The sequence below is a fragment of the Mirounga angustirostris genome, unplaced genomic scaffold, assembly GCF_029215605.1.
Source record: "Mirounga angustirostris isolate CCGP_5_RB_7025 unplaced genomic scaffold, mMirAng1.0.hap1 SCAF_15, whole genome shotgun sequence".
Taxonomy (NCBI): domain Eukaryota; kingdom Metazoa; phylum Chordata; class Mammalia; order Carnivora; family Phocidae; genus Mirounga; species Mirounga angustirostris.
In genome coordinates, this window is record NW_026991723.1 from 85,839,530 (window position 1) to 85,855,875 (window position 16,346).

The 16,346-nt window shown below is 45.7% G+C and overlaps 1 protein-coding gene across 1 annotated transcript in view; it reads left to right on the plus strand.

The window, feature by feature from the left end:
* Positions 1 to 16,346, plus strand: part of GARNL3 (GTPase activating Rap/RanGAP domain like 3) — a 142,502-nt gene that overhangs the window by 78,497 nt on the left and 47,659 nt on the right. The window contains exons 7-10 of the mRNA XM_045883163.3: positions 4,922 to 4,986; positions 7,329 to 7,392; positions 9,612 to 9,638; positions 15,774 to 15,849. Of these exons, the coding sequence (XP_045739119.3) occupies positions 4,922 to 4,986; positions 7,329 to 7,392; positions 9,612 to 9,638; positions 15,774 to 15,849 (232 nt within the window). The remainder of the gene's footprint in view (positions 1 to 4,921; positions 4,987 to 7,328; positions 7,393 to 9,611; positions 9,639 to 15,773; positions 15,850 to 16,346) is intronic.

Below are 16,346 nucleotides of genomic sequence, written 5' to 3' on the forward strand. Positions count from 1 at the left end.
ATTTATTGAGCACTTACTATATGCCACATACTATACCAAGTCTTCCCCATGCATTATCTCAATAGGTATTATTGCGCTTTAAATGACATGGCCGAGGCCACATGCCAGAAGGTGGCAGGCCAGGCAGAAGCCAGGACTGCACACCGAGCTGTCAAGGCTGTACGTAATTAATTCTGTATGTAATTCTTTGACTCATGCTGTCTCTCTCCCTAGACTGTGAGCTCCATGAAAGTAGGGGACATAACTGCTTTGTTCTCACCCAGCCCGGTATCTGGCACATAGAAATAGCTCAAGAAGTATTTATTGAATGAATTAATGAATGACACCAAAGTCCAGCCTAACCTGTGTGCTCTGCTGCCTCTGTTTATATAAATGTCCATGTTATGTTGCAGAAATTTTTCTCTTTTTAAGCAGGTTTAAGATAAAAGTCTAATGTAAACCCGAGTTAGCTCTTACTCATGAATGATTTCCTGCAGAAAGGTTTTGGCTCTCACCTCTCTCCCCATGCCACTGAAATGGGGTTCAGTCATATCATCATCAGAGCTGTCCTGGAGCAAAGTTGATGCACTGGTTTTAGAAGATAATGGTGAAGGACTGTGTGCCCATTGTTCTCAGGTGCATACATGACGGTCTTTTCCCTTTATTCACCCAGTGAGAAGTGATCGTGTCCTTTTCTAAAGCCTTTTATCTTCTGCACCAGGAAGACTCTTTTCTGGCCTGTTTGGGTTGGGGTTTTTTTTAAGATTTTATTTATTGGAAAGATTTAAGATTTTATTCACTGGAAAGTACCTGTCACTGAAATCCATGGTCCCAGCCATTTGCCCCTTGTGGTGAAGTCATTGCACACTGTGACCTCTGGGACCTGATCCCAGGTCTCGCTAGTCACTGAGCCTCTCAGCTCTGTCCTTCTCACCAGCACATCCCCTGCAAGCCACGGGGCAGGTGGGGAGGGGCAGAAGCATTGCTTTAGGCTTATGTTTCTAATCTTGCTGACCATCCGCGCTTGAAGCTGCTGAGTTATTGCCCCTCGTCAGGTTCAAACAGGTTCTACCTGGACTTCAAGATTCCTACAGAAGGCCGTGCCTGGGAAGTGAGCCCCTAATCCAAATGTTCTTAGATGTCTCCATGTCTTATTTTAATATGTTTCCAGTGTCCCTCACCCTCTTTGAGGCCTGCCCTCTGAACGGCAGAATCAAGGGCCCCAGCATCTAACGCCTTAGCTTTCCTACCTTTCTTCTTACTTCTTCCACCAAAACAAGAAAGGGCAGTTCTGTACTTCTGCCACCTTTCTAGAATGGATTTTCTCCCCGTCCTGTCTTCTTTCTTTGGGCAGTAACAGCCGCCCCACCTCCTCACCTGGGAAGGTTGCCAGGTACTAGAGGAAGGAGGGTGAGGCAGATACAGGAGGGAATTTTGCTTATTTTAATTTCTAAAGATGTTGTCTCTGTTACATTATAAATTGAGATAAACACTTTGAAGGAAACAAAGGCAGAATGATATGGGAGACCAACTTCAGATCAGATAGTGCAGGAAAAGTTTTTCAAGGAGGTGACATTTAAAGAGACCTGCAGGAGGAAAAGGAACTAACCACATTAAGAGTAAGAGACGGGCACCTGGGTGGCTCAGGCAGTAAAGTGTCTGCCTTCAGCTCAGGTCATGATCCCAGGGTCCTGGGACTGAGCCCCGTGTCAGGCTCCCGGCCCAGTGGGGAGTCTGATTCTCCCTCTCCCTCTGTCCCTCCCCTTGCTTGTGCTTTCTCTCTCTCTCTCAAATAAATAAATAAAATCTTAAAAACAAACAAACTAAAAACAGAGTAGGGGAAGGGGGCAGGCAGGGAGCATTCCAGAAAGAAGGAACAAGGAAGACAAGACAAATGAGGAGCTCGGGGACTCCTGGCGCCAGGAGAAGTCAAGGAAGAGTCATTTGACCCGCAGGACCCCGTGAAGGCAGTGGGGCTGGCCTGATGAGTCAGCCCCACTCTGTTGAGAAGTGCGGTGCCTTCCCCAGAGCCTCCGCTCCGGAGCCTGCTGTGTGTGCCGGGGCAGGGTGGGCGTTGGCCACCAGCTACAAGTGCTGAAGGGCTGGGAGGGACTGAAGAAATCAAAGCAGAGCTTGGCAGGAGGGGTCCGTCGTGAAGCCCCTTTGGGCCCAGAACTAGTGCTCAAGGCTGCGGGAAATCCAAAGAAGCGTATGCCTCCGCCATGAGCTCCCATTCCATTCTAAAACAGACACACAGCTACATGTGTGAGCCCTGACCTAAACAGTCTTGTCTATCTGTGCTGTGTTTCTTCTAAACACAAAGACAAGACTTAAAAAAAAACACAAAAAAAAACCCCTCATACTTACTGTACAAATTCCATCCAGACAATGCCCTTAGTAAAAAGAAGAGGCTCGGGGCACCTGTGTGGCTCCGTCGGTTAAGCATCTGCCTTCGGCTCAGGTCGTGATCCCAGGGTCCTGGGATCGAGTCCCACATCAGGCTCCCTGCTCGGCAGGAAGCCTGCTTCTCCCTCTCCCACTCCTCCTGCTTGTGTTCCCTCTCTCACTGTCTCTCTCTGTCAAGTAAGTAAATAAAATCCTTTTAAAAAAGAAAAAAGAAGAGGCTCAAAGTCCAGCTACTCAGGGATAATCACTGCAAGGGCCTTAAAGACACTGGTCCACGCTCACACACACACACGCTCGCGCGCACACACACAGCTGCCACGTAAGGGGGTAATGTCCGACGCGCACTTGCACATCCTTGCAGTGATCACTTGGTGTTTCCGGATACGTATGTGTACTTGGCTCTGACCATGCCTCTGTTGATCCCACTAGAAAACAGAACCGAAAGGTGTTTTTTGTTAGAGGGCAACTCTGCAAAGCTACAAAAGGGAGAAGATGGGGAAGAAGAGCTTTGCCAGCATGCGGTGAAGAAGATTACAAATCCACAATCCCCTGAGCCTGGGGTTTCGCATCCGTGTAGGCAGCTTATGAAGATGTTACCATCAGCCAGGCAGGGGCTGGATCCTCTCCTATTCCATATATTCCCCCTTCAGGCCGCCCTTGGCTTCTCTAAAACTGCATTTGTTGTGCTCGGTGAGAAGAAAAGGTAGCCAAGGTAGGGGTTGAGCAAGAAGGTCAGATTCAAGACCCTCTTCTAGAAGGGTTGGCATCCCATACAGGTGACCACAGTGTAAGGCAGGCCGGGGCCAGCAAAAAAAACAAGGCCACCGAAATAACTCAGGTTTCAATGGGTGAGTTATGTGGAATTTGAAAATGCCTATTTTCATCATAATATTCCCCTATATTGGAAATCTTCTTAAAATCTCTTTAATGTAAACTACATTGGCTAAAGAGAACCCATAAGAAGGGCTCTGTCTAGTGCAACTTCTTTTTTTTTTTTTTGAAAGATTTTTATTTATTGAGAGAGAGAATGATAGAGAGAGAGCATGAGAGGGGGGAGGGTCAGAGGGAGAAGCAGACCCCCTGCTGAGCAGGGAGCCCGATGCGGGACTCGATCCTGGGACTCCAGGATCATGACCTGAGCCGAAGGCAGTTGCTCGCCCAACTGAGCCACCCGGGCGCCCTAGTGCAACTTCTGAGGGTTAGCTGGAAAGACGCACTCCCCAGCCTGGAGTGCGGGTGAGGTTACTGGTTCTCCAGGGGCATGGTGTGAATGTTTAGTTTACCAAAAGAGATCATGGGCTTGTCGAGGTCGAAGAACTCTGCTACTGTGACACCAGTGTTCAGGGCTTGGACAGATGGGTTGGCAGGTGTTCTCTCGAAAACACAAGGAAAACCCTATATCCTTCTTTGCCCATTTCCTACAAGAAATGCCCTGCGCCTTTTCTAGCAGTTTGTGCTGCCAATTTTATTATTAGTCAAGGTTGGAAAGTTTTAAATGTGTACTACATTGTAATCCCTTTTGCTAAACGTGCAGTATAAATCCATTGTGGATTATAAATCTGCATTATATCTCTTTCTGGAGATTATAAAGAGAGTAGCACTCATCTCTGCTGGGTGGTTTGGACGTGGGCCTGAACCATTCGGGCAACCCTTCATTCATTCCCTTTCACACAACAAATATCCACTGAGTACTTTCCATGAGTTAGTCACAGTGGGTACTCATTTAGAGAGAAAGAAACAGTTTAAATAGTAAACACAGAGGGGCGCCTGGCTGGCTCCGTCGGTAGAGCATGTGACCCTTGATCAAAGGGTTGTGAGTTCAAGCCCCTGGTTAGTTACGGAGCCTACTTAAAAAAAAAAAAAAAAAAATAGTAAACACAGAAAAATATAAAAGTACATGTTATGAAAACCTCTCAAAAGATTTAAATGATTTCTAGTTCAGAAAGCCTTCAACTTGGAGATCTCACATGTAGGTCCCACTGAACATGCAAAGACTGCTTTCTTCTCATTATCTTTGAGGCTGATCTGACTCTTGGCTCAGAGACCATACCCTTTCTCATCTCAGTCAGATGGCTCATCCACTCACTGCACCTACAACACCAAGGACCCCCCCCCCAGTCCATACATTGAAGAGTAATGCTTAAATCCATAGTGTTGGGGTTGGGGAATGGTGGAAGATGCTGTCAAGCCTGAGGAAGATTTTTCCCATGACAGAATGTGTTTCTTCATATATAGGTTCATATATTCTTTTTTTTTTTTTTTTAAGATTTTATTTATTTATTTGAGAGAGAGAGAATGAGAGAGAGCACAAGAGGGCAGAGGGCAGAGGGAGAAGCAGACTCCCTGCCGAGCAGGGAGCCCGATGCGGGACTCGATCCTGAGACTCCAGGATCATGACCTGAGCCGAAGGCAGTCGCTTAACCGACTGAGCCACCCAGGCGCCCAGGTTCATATAGTCTTTTAAACGGCCAGGTAAGGCTTCTTGAGAGATGGAAATTGCCAAACTCCTCACTGATCCGGTGTTCTGACTTTCCAGGGTACCCAGAAAATATGCCTTCCGTACAGTCCCACAAAAACTCTCTCTGTGAAGTCCATCTTAAGGTGAGTACTCAAGAAGAAGAACCCAACACCAGGAGCCTTTATAAGTATTTTTCTTCTGTGGTCGTTCTGATGCTATTTTTCTACTTTCTGGAGCCTTGCCCACGTCCCAGACACCTTGCTAAGCCTCTGACGTGCAGTATCCCCTGCCGTCTTCACAGCACCTCGGTGGGACGGGCACTGCTCTCACCCCACTGTGCAGAGGCAGAGGTGGAAGCTCCAAGAGGGAAAGGTCACACCGCCAGCTCGTGGTGGGAATTAAGCTCCGCTCTTACGCATCTCCGAACTGCCTACGTAGCCTGCTCCTTTTCTCTTGCATGCACGCTAATACTTCGGTCTCATAAAGAAAATCAAGAAATCTTTTTCCTCTCATTTTCCTGCTTTGAAATAGAAACTCGTATGTCAGCAAATGCTTCTTAGAGAAGAATGTGCTTATTCTTTGCAAAGAGAGAGTTAAATGAGTAGACGGTCTAGCTGCTCTGCGCTCAGCTGCCGCTCCCGCCCCCCACCTTTCCATCCCCCTCCTGGCTCTCCCATGCTGGTGGCAGATCCCCCTAGGGAATGCCACCGCTCATGCGGTACCTGTTGCTTCATCCAGTCCAGCCAAGAGGCTACATCATAGTGACAGTAGCTTCTGTTTGTCAGGCACTGTGCTGAAGGCTCTGTGGTCATTCTCTTAGTAAATTTTTAAACCAGCTCCGCAGAGGAGATCCATTATTACCTACACTCCACCAAGGAGGAATCAGAGCCTCAGAGAAGTGAAGGGATTTGACAAAGATCTCACAGCTGGGAAACTACAGAGCTGGGATTTGAACCCAGGTCCCCATCATCCCCGTGCTTGGGCTGTTAGCCACCAAGGCCCACATTGTGTGAGTATGAACACTTATCCCAGAGCCCTGGTGCTTTTTTGTCTGCAACTAGGTGTTGGGAAGAGATGGTGTTTTCAGTGTCTCCGCTGCAACGCACACTTGCAGAACGTCCGTTAGAGTGACAATCTCGACTCCATGGGTCAGGGACTGCATCTGGCTGATGAAAGGGGCACTGAGATTCGGAAGCAAAAATTTTTAGATCTCCTCTTCAAGCTTGATTTGGTCTCCAAATTGCAGACCTTCCCCTTTCTGCTCTCGACCTTCTGATTTTTCTTCCGAGCAGTCTGAAACCTGAGCTATGAAAGCATCAGTGAAGAGGTTAACATCTTTATTGAGCACAGAAATATCTTGCTGCTTCTAAGGAGGTATAAATCTTAACTGGCTTTGAGAGGAATACTTAGAATTATTCTGGCTTAAGATTTCTGTGACTTTTTTTTCCCTAAAAAGAAGTTACTCCAGCTCCTTTCTTCTTTATATTTGAAGACATTTCATTTTGTTATGATTTCCATTTAGTTATATGAGTAGGACCTCCGCTTCTGCCCCCACTCATGTAGCCAGAGCACGTTTCAGCCAGAAACATTTTTTTAAAGACATGGAAGATCAAAACTTCTACAGTTGCTGCTGATAGAAGAAAAAATGTTATCTTTGTTATAATCTTGAACTTGAAAACTTAAAAGGAAATGAAAAAATGAATACTATGGAGGCAGGTAAGTCTGGGTTCAAATCTTGGCTCTACTACTTACCAGCTTTGTTATCCTAGTTCAGGTTCCTCACCTTTAAAATTTTTTAAGTAATTTAATGGGGATAAAATAGCGCTTGCCACACAGAGACTAAATGAGGTCATCCATGGAAAGCATTTAGCAGGCTGCCCGACGTTATAAATACTCTATAAATATTAGCTATTATTATGTTTACCTTACAAATATGGGACTCCTAGATGAAAGGGGCCTAAGGGATCGTGCATTTCAACTGCATGTTTTACCTCTGGAGGAACTTAGGCTCAAGGAGGTTGACATTCTAACGTGAAAGAACCATCCTGTGAAGGGGAGGGCCTTTTGCCCTAAGTGGCGAAGGAATTGCCAAAGGAAGAAAGAAACACCAGGTAGTCTTACTTACATTTCATTTTATCATTAACTGCTACATAAATGTCAATGAACCACTTTTTCAATAAATAAAAGAATCTTGGAGGTTAGTTGGGCTGCCTGAAACATGCTCCTGATCATCTCTTCCTCCCTTATTAGATGAGTGTCATCAAGGGCCAGTTATATAAGTAAAGTACCATGCAGTGTTTGGTTACTCTCATGTATTCATTCATTGAGCACCCTGCGTGATCATTGATCTCCTGTGTGCCCGGCCCTATAGGGAATCCAGCTGTGATTTTTCTAGGAGATATTATTTAGTTTCTCTGAAGCACAGAGACTTGTTCTAAGTTAAGTTTCCACCACGCTGTGGCTCATTCTGTCCTTTCTATTTCAGTGCCATGAACCTGGACAAATTTGAGAAAGGCCCCAGAGAAATTTTTCATCCCGAGATCCAAAAGGTAAAAGAATTTTATGTCTCCTAATGGTATATATTGGATCACAGTGTTAGATGAGGACAGACAGAGCATCGGTGATTCTTAGCCTCGGATCCAAGCCTAATCAGAACCACCTGCGGGCCTTTGAAAACAATCATCATAAAGAACCTTACAGCTGAGATTCTGATTTGTCAGGTGGGGGTGGGAATCTGCATTTTTCAGGAGTCTCATGAGTGATTGTGAAGCACAGCCACAACTGAGAACCCCTGAACTCTATGGTCCTTGATCCATGAACTGAAAGGGTGTGTGTTCAGAAGGACTTTATTTGCTTAAAAGCCAGTCTTTTTACTGAGTGATGTGGAATTGTGTGGAATGTTGGATTTTTTTTTAAATAGTAAAGCACAAAATGTGTTTATTGAGCTCTAACTCACATAGAACACTGTGCAGTGTACCGTAGAGAATAGAAGGTATCCAGAATCCATCCTGTTTTCTCAAGACTTACTGCTAAGGGAAAATAATCTGCCTTGGGAGGAAAAAGTTTAGAGTCATAATCTAGGTCAAAGGCCATCAGAAAAATGTCAGCCAAACTTTTGTCTTGTTGCAGGCGATATAGCTTTGAAATTCACCCCTCGAAACTTACCAGCAGTCATCACCTAGTGCCAGCCACTTGTCAGAGTTGAGCTTCCGGGAGGTGGGGACGCCAGGCCAGGTGATAGGGAAGAGGCCAGAGAGGCAGGTTGGAATTCCATCCAGGCAGCAGGGAGCCTGTGGAGTATTTAAGTGGAGGAGCGTCGTGCTTAAGTCTGCTTTTCAGGGAAGTAACTCCGAGGGTATGAGGAGGATAGATGGGAGCATGAGCAGCCTTTGCTTGCAAGCCTTTAAAATAGTTAACTTTTAAAATAAAGTTATCGGTTCTCAGCTTACCGCTAAATACGGAGTGTTGTGAATTCCCATATCTTCTGTTTTCATGTAATGTTTAAAATAGTATTTGTACCCTGACTCAACCCCAGAAGGAACTGAGGCCAAAATGGGTGCGTTCGGTTAAACTTTAAGCAGTTTGAAGCCATGAGATGCTTAAACTAACTCGTGATAGTGAATTGTAAAACGACTTGGAATTATAAATATGCCACTACCAGTGTGTCTTTATTACCTCATCTGTACAAGTTGTCATATTCTTTTTTTTTTTTATTTATTTATTAGAGAGTGAGCAGGAGAGAAACAGCATGAGAGGGGAGAGGGTCAGAGGGAGAAGCAGGCTCCCCGCTGAGCCGGGAGCCCGATGCAGGACTTGATCCCAGGACCCCGGGATCATGACCTGAGCTGAAGGCAGTCGCTTAACCAACTGAGCCACCCAGGCGCCCCAAGTTGTCATATTCTTAATCCTTTCCTTCTTGGAGCATGGATGAGACCCCCAGGCGCAGGACCTAAGCCCCACAGAGCCCCTGGGATGCTTCTTTCTGCACCCTGCCGCTGAGTGTGGGCCCTCAGCGGACTTCGCGTCTGCCCAGGCTTCCCTGTCTGCTTTCCCTCCTCCAGGGCATCAAAGAGGACAAGGAAGCAGGAGATGGCAACCTTCTGCCTCTTTATATCATAACTCTCTGCCTGTTTTTCACCAAACAAAAGACACCTTCCACTTTCCCGACATCTGTGTTTTGACTCTCTTTCCCTTCACAAGGGGCTGCCCACGCGCTCTCCCGCCATCCCGGGTGTGTGAGCAGGCACGTGTATGTGCCCCTCGTAGTGGTGGTTTCACTGCTGTAGGTAGACCCGAGGGCGCCCTGAGCCGCAGGGGTTGGGGAGAGGAGGAAGGAGAAGGTCTCGGATCCAAAAAGTAAACAGAAAATAAACCGCATGGTAAAGAAGGCATCTTTCCACCAAGCGGGAAGGTGGCTGGTGCTATTTAAAAATGTTATTCTGTTTCTGGCTGCTATACCATAGTTACATTTTTCTTGGCCAAAATCTTCCCAGAAGCAATGTGTGAGAAGCTAGCTTTAAATAGATAGAGAAACCTGGGTGTCTATGTATTTCTTCTGGCTGCTATGCATCATCCTTGTTTCCAGATAGTTGTGCCATAATGTGACTTTCCTAGATGACCAAGTAGTTTACAAAAACCTGTACAACGAAACTGGAATATTTTAAGTGCTTCTGGGGGATGGGGGTGGGGAGTGGTGTACATGGAAGCTTGTCACAGAAAGTCAAAATAAAATCAGCATGGACATAACTTTCAAAATTTGGTTTGACAGGACTTGCTGGTTCTTGAAGAACAAGAGGTAAGAAATTTTATGAGAAATTTTATGTTCCTGCTATGTTCTGCCTCTGTGTTTGTAAATGTGCTTCTCCCTTCACCCCGACCATGACCTTTTCTTTTAGTCAAACCTCTACGTGGATTTGCTCACTGAGCGTACTGTCACTGAAAGACTTTATCAACATTTTTTTTCAAGGTAGATTTCAGGACCTCCTATGCAGCTAGCTATAAAGATATAAAAACAAGCTACTTAAATCTGCTTGGAAATATTCAGATTTTAGCCTCATAATCAGGGTGAGTAATGAGGTTTTCATTTTCAGTAAGTCAAAGAGAGGGCGTTTGTACTTTATTAGCACATTCGATTTACTGATGCCATATTTATTTACACATCTCCATCCCTTGTTGCCCCACTTTTAAAAAATGTATTGGGTTTTCTAAGGACATAACTAACGTAGGGAAATAATAAAAATGCTATCAAAGGCAATTGATAAATTATAGTTTTTGCATATCATGCCTTTCGGTAAATGGTCATATCGTTCATCCAGTTGCTCCGGCCAAACTTGGAAAAATCCTTAACACCTCTCTTTCTCTCACACCTAATCCTTCAGTACATCCTGTGATGATTTCTTCAAAATATACCCCTAATTCAAATTTCTCGAGGTTTCCACCACGACTGCTCTCATCCCTTGACACCACCCATCATCTCTCACCTGCACTATGCATTTGCCAACTTTCTGCTCCCACTCTATTCTGTTTCTCGTGTAGCAGCCCAGTGGTCCTTTTAAATGTCAAGTCAGGTCACCCCTATGTTGCAAGCTGTCATGGCTTCCCATCGCACTCCAAGTCGAGCCCCGAATCCTGACCAGGACCCCCAGGGCCTGCATGACGCAGCCGTGCTGCCTCTCGGGTGCTCTCCCCCACACTAACCATGTTGACTTCCTAATTCCTCCACCTGCTCAGGAAGACCCTGCTGTTCCCACCCTCTCAGGATGCTCCTCGCCAGACGTCCTCAGGGTCGAGCACCCTTTCCTTGATATCAGGGTCTCTGCTTGGAGAGGCTGTCCTTGACCATTCTATCTAAACTAGCACACCCTGCCTCTCACCCTCTGCCCTGCGCACCGTTTTGTGTTTCTTCTTGACACTTGTGTTTTCATTGACTCGCTCTGTATCTGTTGCCCTCCCGAGAATATAAGCAGCATAAGAGCAGGGGGAGCTTATTCAGTTTGTTCCCAGCTGTATCCTAGATCCTAGAGCAGTGGAGAGAGAGGGCACCAAGTAAGTATTTGGTGGCTGAATAAGTGGATGATGTATTGATTGAATGAATTGTGACAACTAATGACACCTTTGAAAAGAAGGGGGTGGACCTTTATTTACTGGCATGGGAAGTTTTCCACGGCGCACTAGTTACGGGGCGGGGGCAGCAATTCACAGGGCAATACCTACAGTATAGTCCCAGTTGTTTTTATAAACAAACACATATGTATATTCAGTCATTTGCTCATTCATTCATTGATTCAACAAATATTTCCTGAGCTCCTTCCGTGTGTGTACCATGTGCTGTTTGCGGCATTGGGAACACATTGATGAGGAAGACGAGGTCCCTTCGTGGAGCTTACAGTCTGGTGGGGTAAGACAAACTACACAGATGAGCAAACCTAAACATGATAACGTGGAGAGCGCCAAGAGCTGTGAGGAAAATAAAACAAGGTAGGCGATACAGGGGAAGGAGTAGGTTTTTGACATCGAACAGAGTAGGTTTGTCTGAGGCAGTGACATCTCAGCTGATTCCCGAACACGTCAATGTACGTGCAAAGGAGCTGAAATAATGCGCCCCAGATTGTTGGCAGGCGTTACTCTGTGGAAGGCACTGGGGGTGTAGGGTGGGCTGCCGCAGAGCTCCAGCAAACCAGACGTCCCTGTTTTTCTCTGTATCTTATCCATGGATGAATCACGCTTGTGGCGCCAGAATTCATGAACTCCATGTATGGTTTGTAAAAGGCAAGAAATGAAAGTAAGACACATTTCTGGCAAACATTTGAAAAATACGGAAACACACGGCGGCGCCTGGGTGGCTCAGTTGGTTAAGCGTCCAGCTCTTGGTTTCAGCTCAGGTCATGATCTCAGAGTCCTGGGATCGAGCCCCGCATCAGGCTCCATGCTGAATGCAGAGCCTGCTTAAGATTCTCTCTCCCTCTGCTCCTCCCCTACCCCACTCCACTCGTTTTCTCTCTCTCTAAAATTAAATAAATAAATAAAATCTTAAAAAAAAAAAGAGCACTCATTACAATGCATTTGAGGTGTGAGCGGTGGTCATCTCTCAGAGCTTCCCTGAGGATGTGGCCAAGGCACTTCTGCCAGCTTCTCAGCTCAGAGCATTGATCCTATTCCACCCAATTATAGTGATAAACTATCAGCTGCAAAGATGAGCAGGGAAAAAAATTAATAAACAACACTAGTGATGTCCCTGAAGGGTTGACGATTTGGTAAAGTGTGGTCAGTGTCCTGAAACCCAAGTGTTGTGTGTCCACAGCATGGAGATGCCCCGCAGGAGAGAGCATGCGCCCCAGGCCGCAACGTGCACGGAGACAGTGAGAGAAGCGTAGGAACATGTAAATCAGAAAAATATCGAGGCACTGCCTAAACAAGAGTAATGAGGAACCCAGGGTGTTCAGTTTCGAATCAGGCCATCATTTCTTGGTCTTTCTGGAATTACTGGAACTTAGTGTCCCCACATACTTCACTTTCTTCAAAAGAAATGTAATTCTTAGCTTCCTATTAATTCCCAAGGATATGACTGCACTTTGGTTTATAATCATGTTGACTTTTGTCTCAGACCATTTAGGACTTAAAAATCAAAAGTCCCATATAAGCAGGAATTACAAAATGACCTTATCTCTATGATGAGTGTCTGGGCAGGATGTAAGTCCTGAGAAAACCAGTTTGCATGGATTCCCCCTACCAGTCACCTCCCTCCCCCAGATCTGGTCTTAGGACCTTGCAAGCTCCCCCCGCCCAACCCCCAGATCTAGTGCTGGAAGGAGCAGCCAGCCTCATGAAGCACTAATGATGTTAGGTTAAATGGTTTATTAAAATATGATCCGTGGTGGTCGGGTAGCCCCAAATCAAACTATTCCCTCCCAAAAACTGTCTCTGTCAACAATACAATCCACTACATTCAGTAATACCTTGATTTCTGGAGATAGGCAAAAACTCTGAGTTAATCAGTGACATCATTGGGAAGCCCTAGAAACAAAATTAGCTAGAGACCCTGTCGGTGATTTCAGGTACTTTGTTAGGCCTTGCAACACTGGGCTTTCTGGAGTCTCCACCTGAAGCGGGGGTGGAGGAGGGGTGTCCTCAGCCAGGGTACTGACAGCAAGGTGCCAGTGACAGAGCCATAAAAACTCTTGAAAGCTTTGCCCTGTGATCAGGTGGCCGTGGGCCCCATTTCTGCATGTAGCTCTCCACTTCCCTCAACCCAATACCGCACTGAGAAGACCACACTGTGGGGTTGGGAAGAGCACTGGGTCAGAAGTCCAGAGACCCGACTTCCAGCTCCCATTCTGCCCTCCGCTTAGTGCCAGCTGTGGGCAGGTTAGCCTTCCCTGGTCTTCATGTGTCCTGTCTGTAAGATGAAAACGTGGACTCAGTGGGCCGTGGGGCCCCTTCTGGTTCTAACAGGCTGCTGGATCCTGGCTCATGACCCTGGTCATTGACCGAGTCTTTCTGCCCTTGGCTTGCTAGCAGTCAGCTCAGCTGGACCTGATGCTGTGCCTCCTGGCAGTCTGCTGGTCTGTTCCTCTAGTCCAGTGGTTCTCCAAGTGGGGTCCCTGGACTAGCAGCATCAGCATCACCTGGGAACTTGTCAGAAATAGAAATTCTTGGGGCACCTGGGTCGCTCAGTTGGTTGAGCGTCCAACTCTTGATCTCAGCTCAGGTCTTAATCTCAGGGTCGTGAGTTCAACCCCTTTGTTGGGCTCCATGCTGGTTGTTGAGCCTACTTAAAAAAAAACAAAGAAAAAGAAATACAAATTCTTGGGCCCTACCCGAGAACTGCTGAATGGAAACTCTGGAATTGGAGCCTAGCAATCTATTTTAAGAAGCCTGCCAAGTAATTCTGATGCCCAGTCAAGTTTGAGAACCACTGCCTTAGGCTCTGCGCTATTATCCTGAGAGGATCATCTGTCAGACTCCACACTACTGTGGGTGCTTTTTAAGGGACCTTGGAGAATGCGGGATATGCCATAGTCTTGGAGACATGTGATTGCTGTCATCATTTCCAAAACACAGAAAGAAAAGTTGGCAAGTTTAGAATCATCAAATGGATAGAGATCCCTGGCAAAATTCTAAGAAATTACCAAAAACAAGTCTGTGAGGAAGAGGTAATCATTTGGAGGCAGCTTGTGAAAAGTAAGTTGTATCTGACCAGTTTTGTTTCTTTTGTCAGTTATTATGCACACAATTATTCCGTGAATATTTATGAATCCTCTCCAGTATACCCAGCACTGTGTGGTGGGCACTGGAGATTTAGTGGGAAGTTAAGAGGTGTCTGATCCCTCCTTCACAGGATGTATATGTTCTAGTGCTAGAGACAGACGCATATACACACTGAATAAAAGAACTACAGAGTATGGGGGCGCCTGGGTAGCATAGTCGGTTAAGCATCTGACTCTTGGTTTTGGCTCAGGTCATGATCTCAGGGTCCTGGGATCCAGCCCAGTGTCCTGCTCCATGCTCAGCGGGAATCTGCTTGTCCCCTCCCTCCCCCCCCACACACACTCTCAAATCAATAAATAAAATCTGAAAAAAAAAAAAAAGAATTACAGAGTATGGATAGTGCTTAGAAAGCAAAGTGTTAGGGCAGAGAGTCACAGTGGAGGAGGATGGCTTTCTGCGGGCAGTCAGGGAAGGCCTCTCTGGAAACCGGCCTCTGAGCTGAGGCCTGCATGATGGGAAAGAGCCTGCCATAGAGGCTGCTGTGGAGGGGTTCCAGATGAGGGCTCAGCTTGGGCCTGTCCTCCCTCTTCCACGCTCTAGTAGAAAACCACTCTCGCTGATGGGTTGCATCTGTCTTTCAGGGGTGTTGGGGACAGAAAAATGCTGAGAAGCACAGCCTTGGACCCCTGGATTTTCAGAGTCTTAATTCTCCCAGATCCAGCTGTCCTGAATCCCAGCATTCTGCCTTGACCCCCCCCCACCTATGACGCAATGGCCAACGCTTTAAACACCTTTGTTCCTAGCCTACCCCTTCCTTGACCACCAAGAATTCCCCCATCTAGTACTGCATCAAATGGCCTTGCAAAAGTTGATTCTCTTCAACCTCGGATTTTATTTTATTATGAAATACTTCAGATGCACACACAAAAAAGAGAATAATATTACGAAGACCTATAAACCGGTTATCCAGCTTAAGGAAAAAAATATTGGAAGTACCGTTGAACTATCTGATCTCTTTCCTCTCTCTTCCTATAGAACCTATCATCTTGCATTTGGTATTTATTATTCCCACAGGATCAGATTTCAATCCAGGCTTTAAAGTCGAGGGTAGTAGACTGCACATTTGTACTAGCTACTTCTTGATTTCCTTTCCCCTCCCCCACACATCTGTTTTGTGACTTCTTGAGATTCAATATCTTTAAGAATTGGGGGAAATGAGCTTTTAGAACAAATTGCCTACATTTTCCGTTTCTATACCTAAGAGCCCATAGGATATCAGCCTAAGATTGTTGTGTTCAGTTTTGAATTACACTGAACTCTCCCCTGTGTTAGCTGATCAGAACATGGCACCAGGCCCATGAGCTCCTGCTGGCTCTTTGAGCAGTGGTTTGCCAGAGAATGGACCTGGCGTCCTACAGAAGCCATTAGTAATGAAGTTACAAATGAATTAACTCACATAAAAACAGAGTTTCAACCGTAAGCTATCAAAACCTATAGAAATAAAGGAATATTAATTTAATATTGGTTAAACCTATAGAAATAAAGGAATATTAATTTAATATTGGTTAATTTGGTCAGAGTTGAGATGAAGGAGAATAAGTAATGCCTCGAGTATCCATCCTGGTCCCTGAAGTTTTCCTAAGTAATGAATAGCACATCTCGTAACTGTATATGTTCTGATGATAAAGTTTACATTCAACACCTTTTGTTGTCTTCTCATAAGGGCTCTGTGAATTTCAAGTTTGGGGTTCTCTTTGCCAAAGACGGGCAGCTCACGGATGATGAGATGCTCAGCAACGGTAAGTGTCCCCTAATTTGTGCTGAGACCCTGTTCTGCCTTGTTGTGGTTTTGACAGTCCAAACTGAACTTACCTGTTGAGTTGGAGTCCTTAATACAAAGAAAAAGCCAGTTGTTTTGTGAAATTTTAGGGTAAATTTCCGAGTAAACTTTGTAGGGCAGGTGTTGCCCAGTTTCATTCGGTTGACAAATATTTACTGGTCACCAAACTTGCACCAGGCACTGGCGCCCGAGAGGGAGTCTAACCAGAAAATGATATGGGATATGAAGAATTTGGTTCTATATCATAGTCCCAGTAGCAGAGGAAGGTCTTTCTCTGATTTTTATGGTTGGGAGAATGATAAAATGGTGCCATTTTCCTGTTCTTCAGCACCTTTCATATTAGATACCTATTCATTATTAGTAGAAGCAGTAACAGTGTTTTCATTCTGCAATACTAAACCCTCATGATCTCGGTGTGGCAGCAGGAAGGTGGGTCAGTCTGATTCGTGGTTGTCC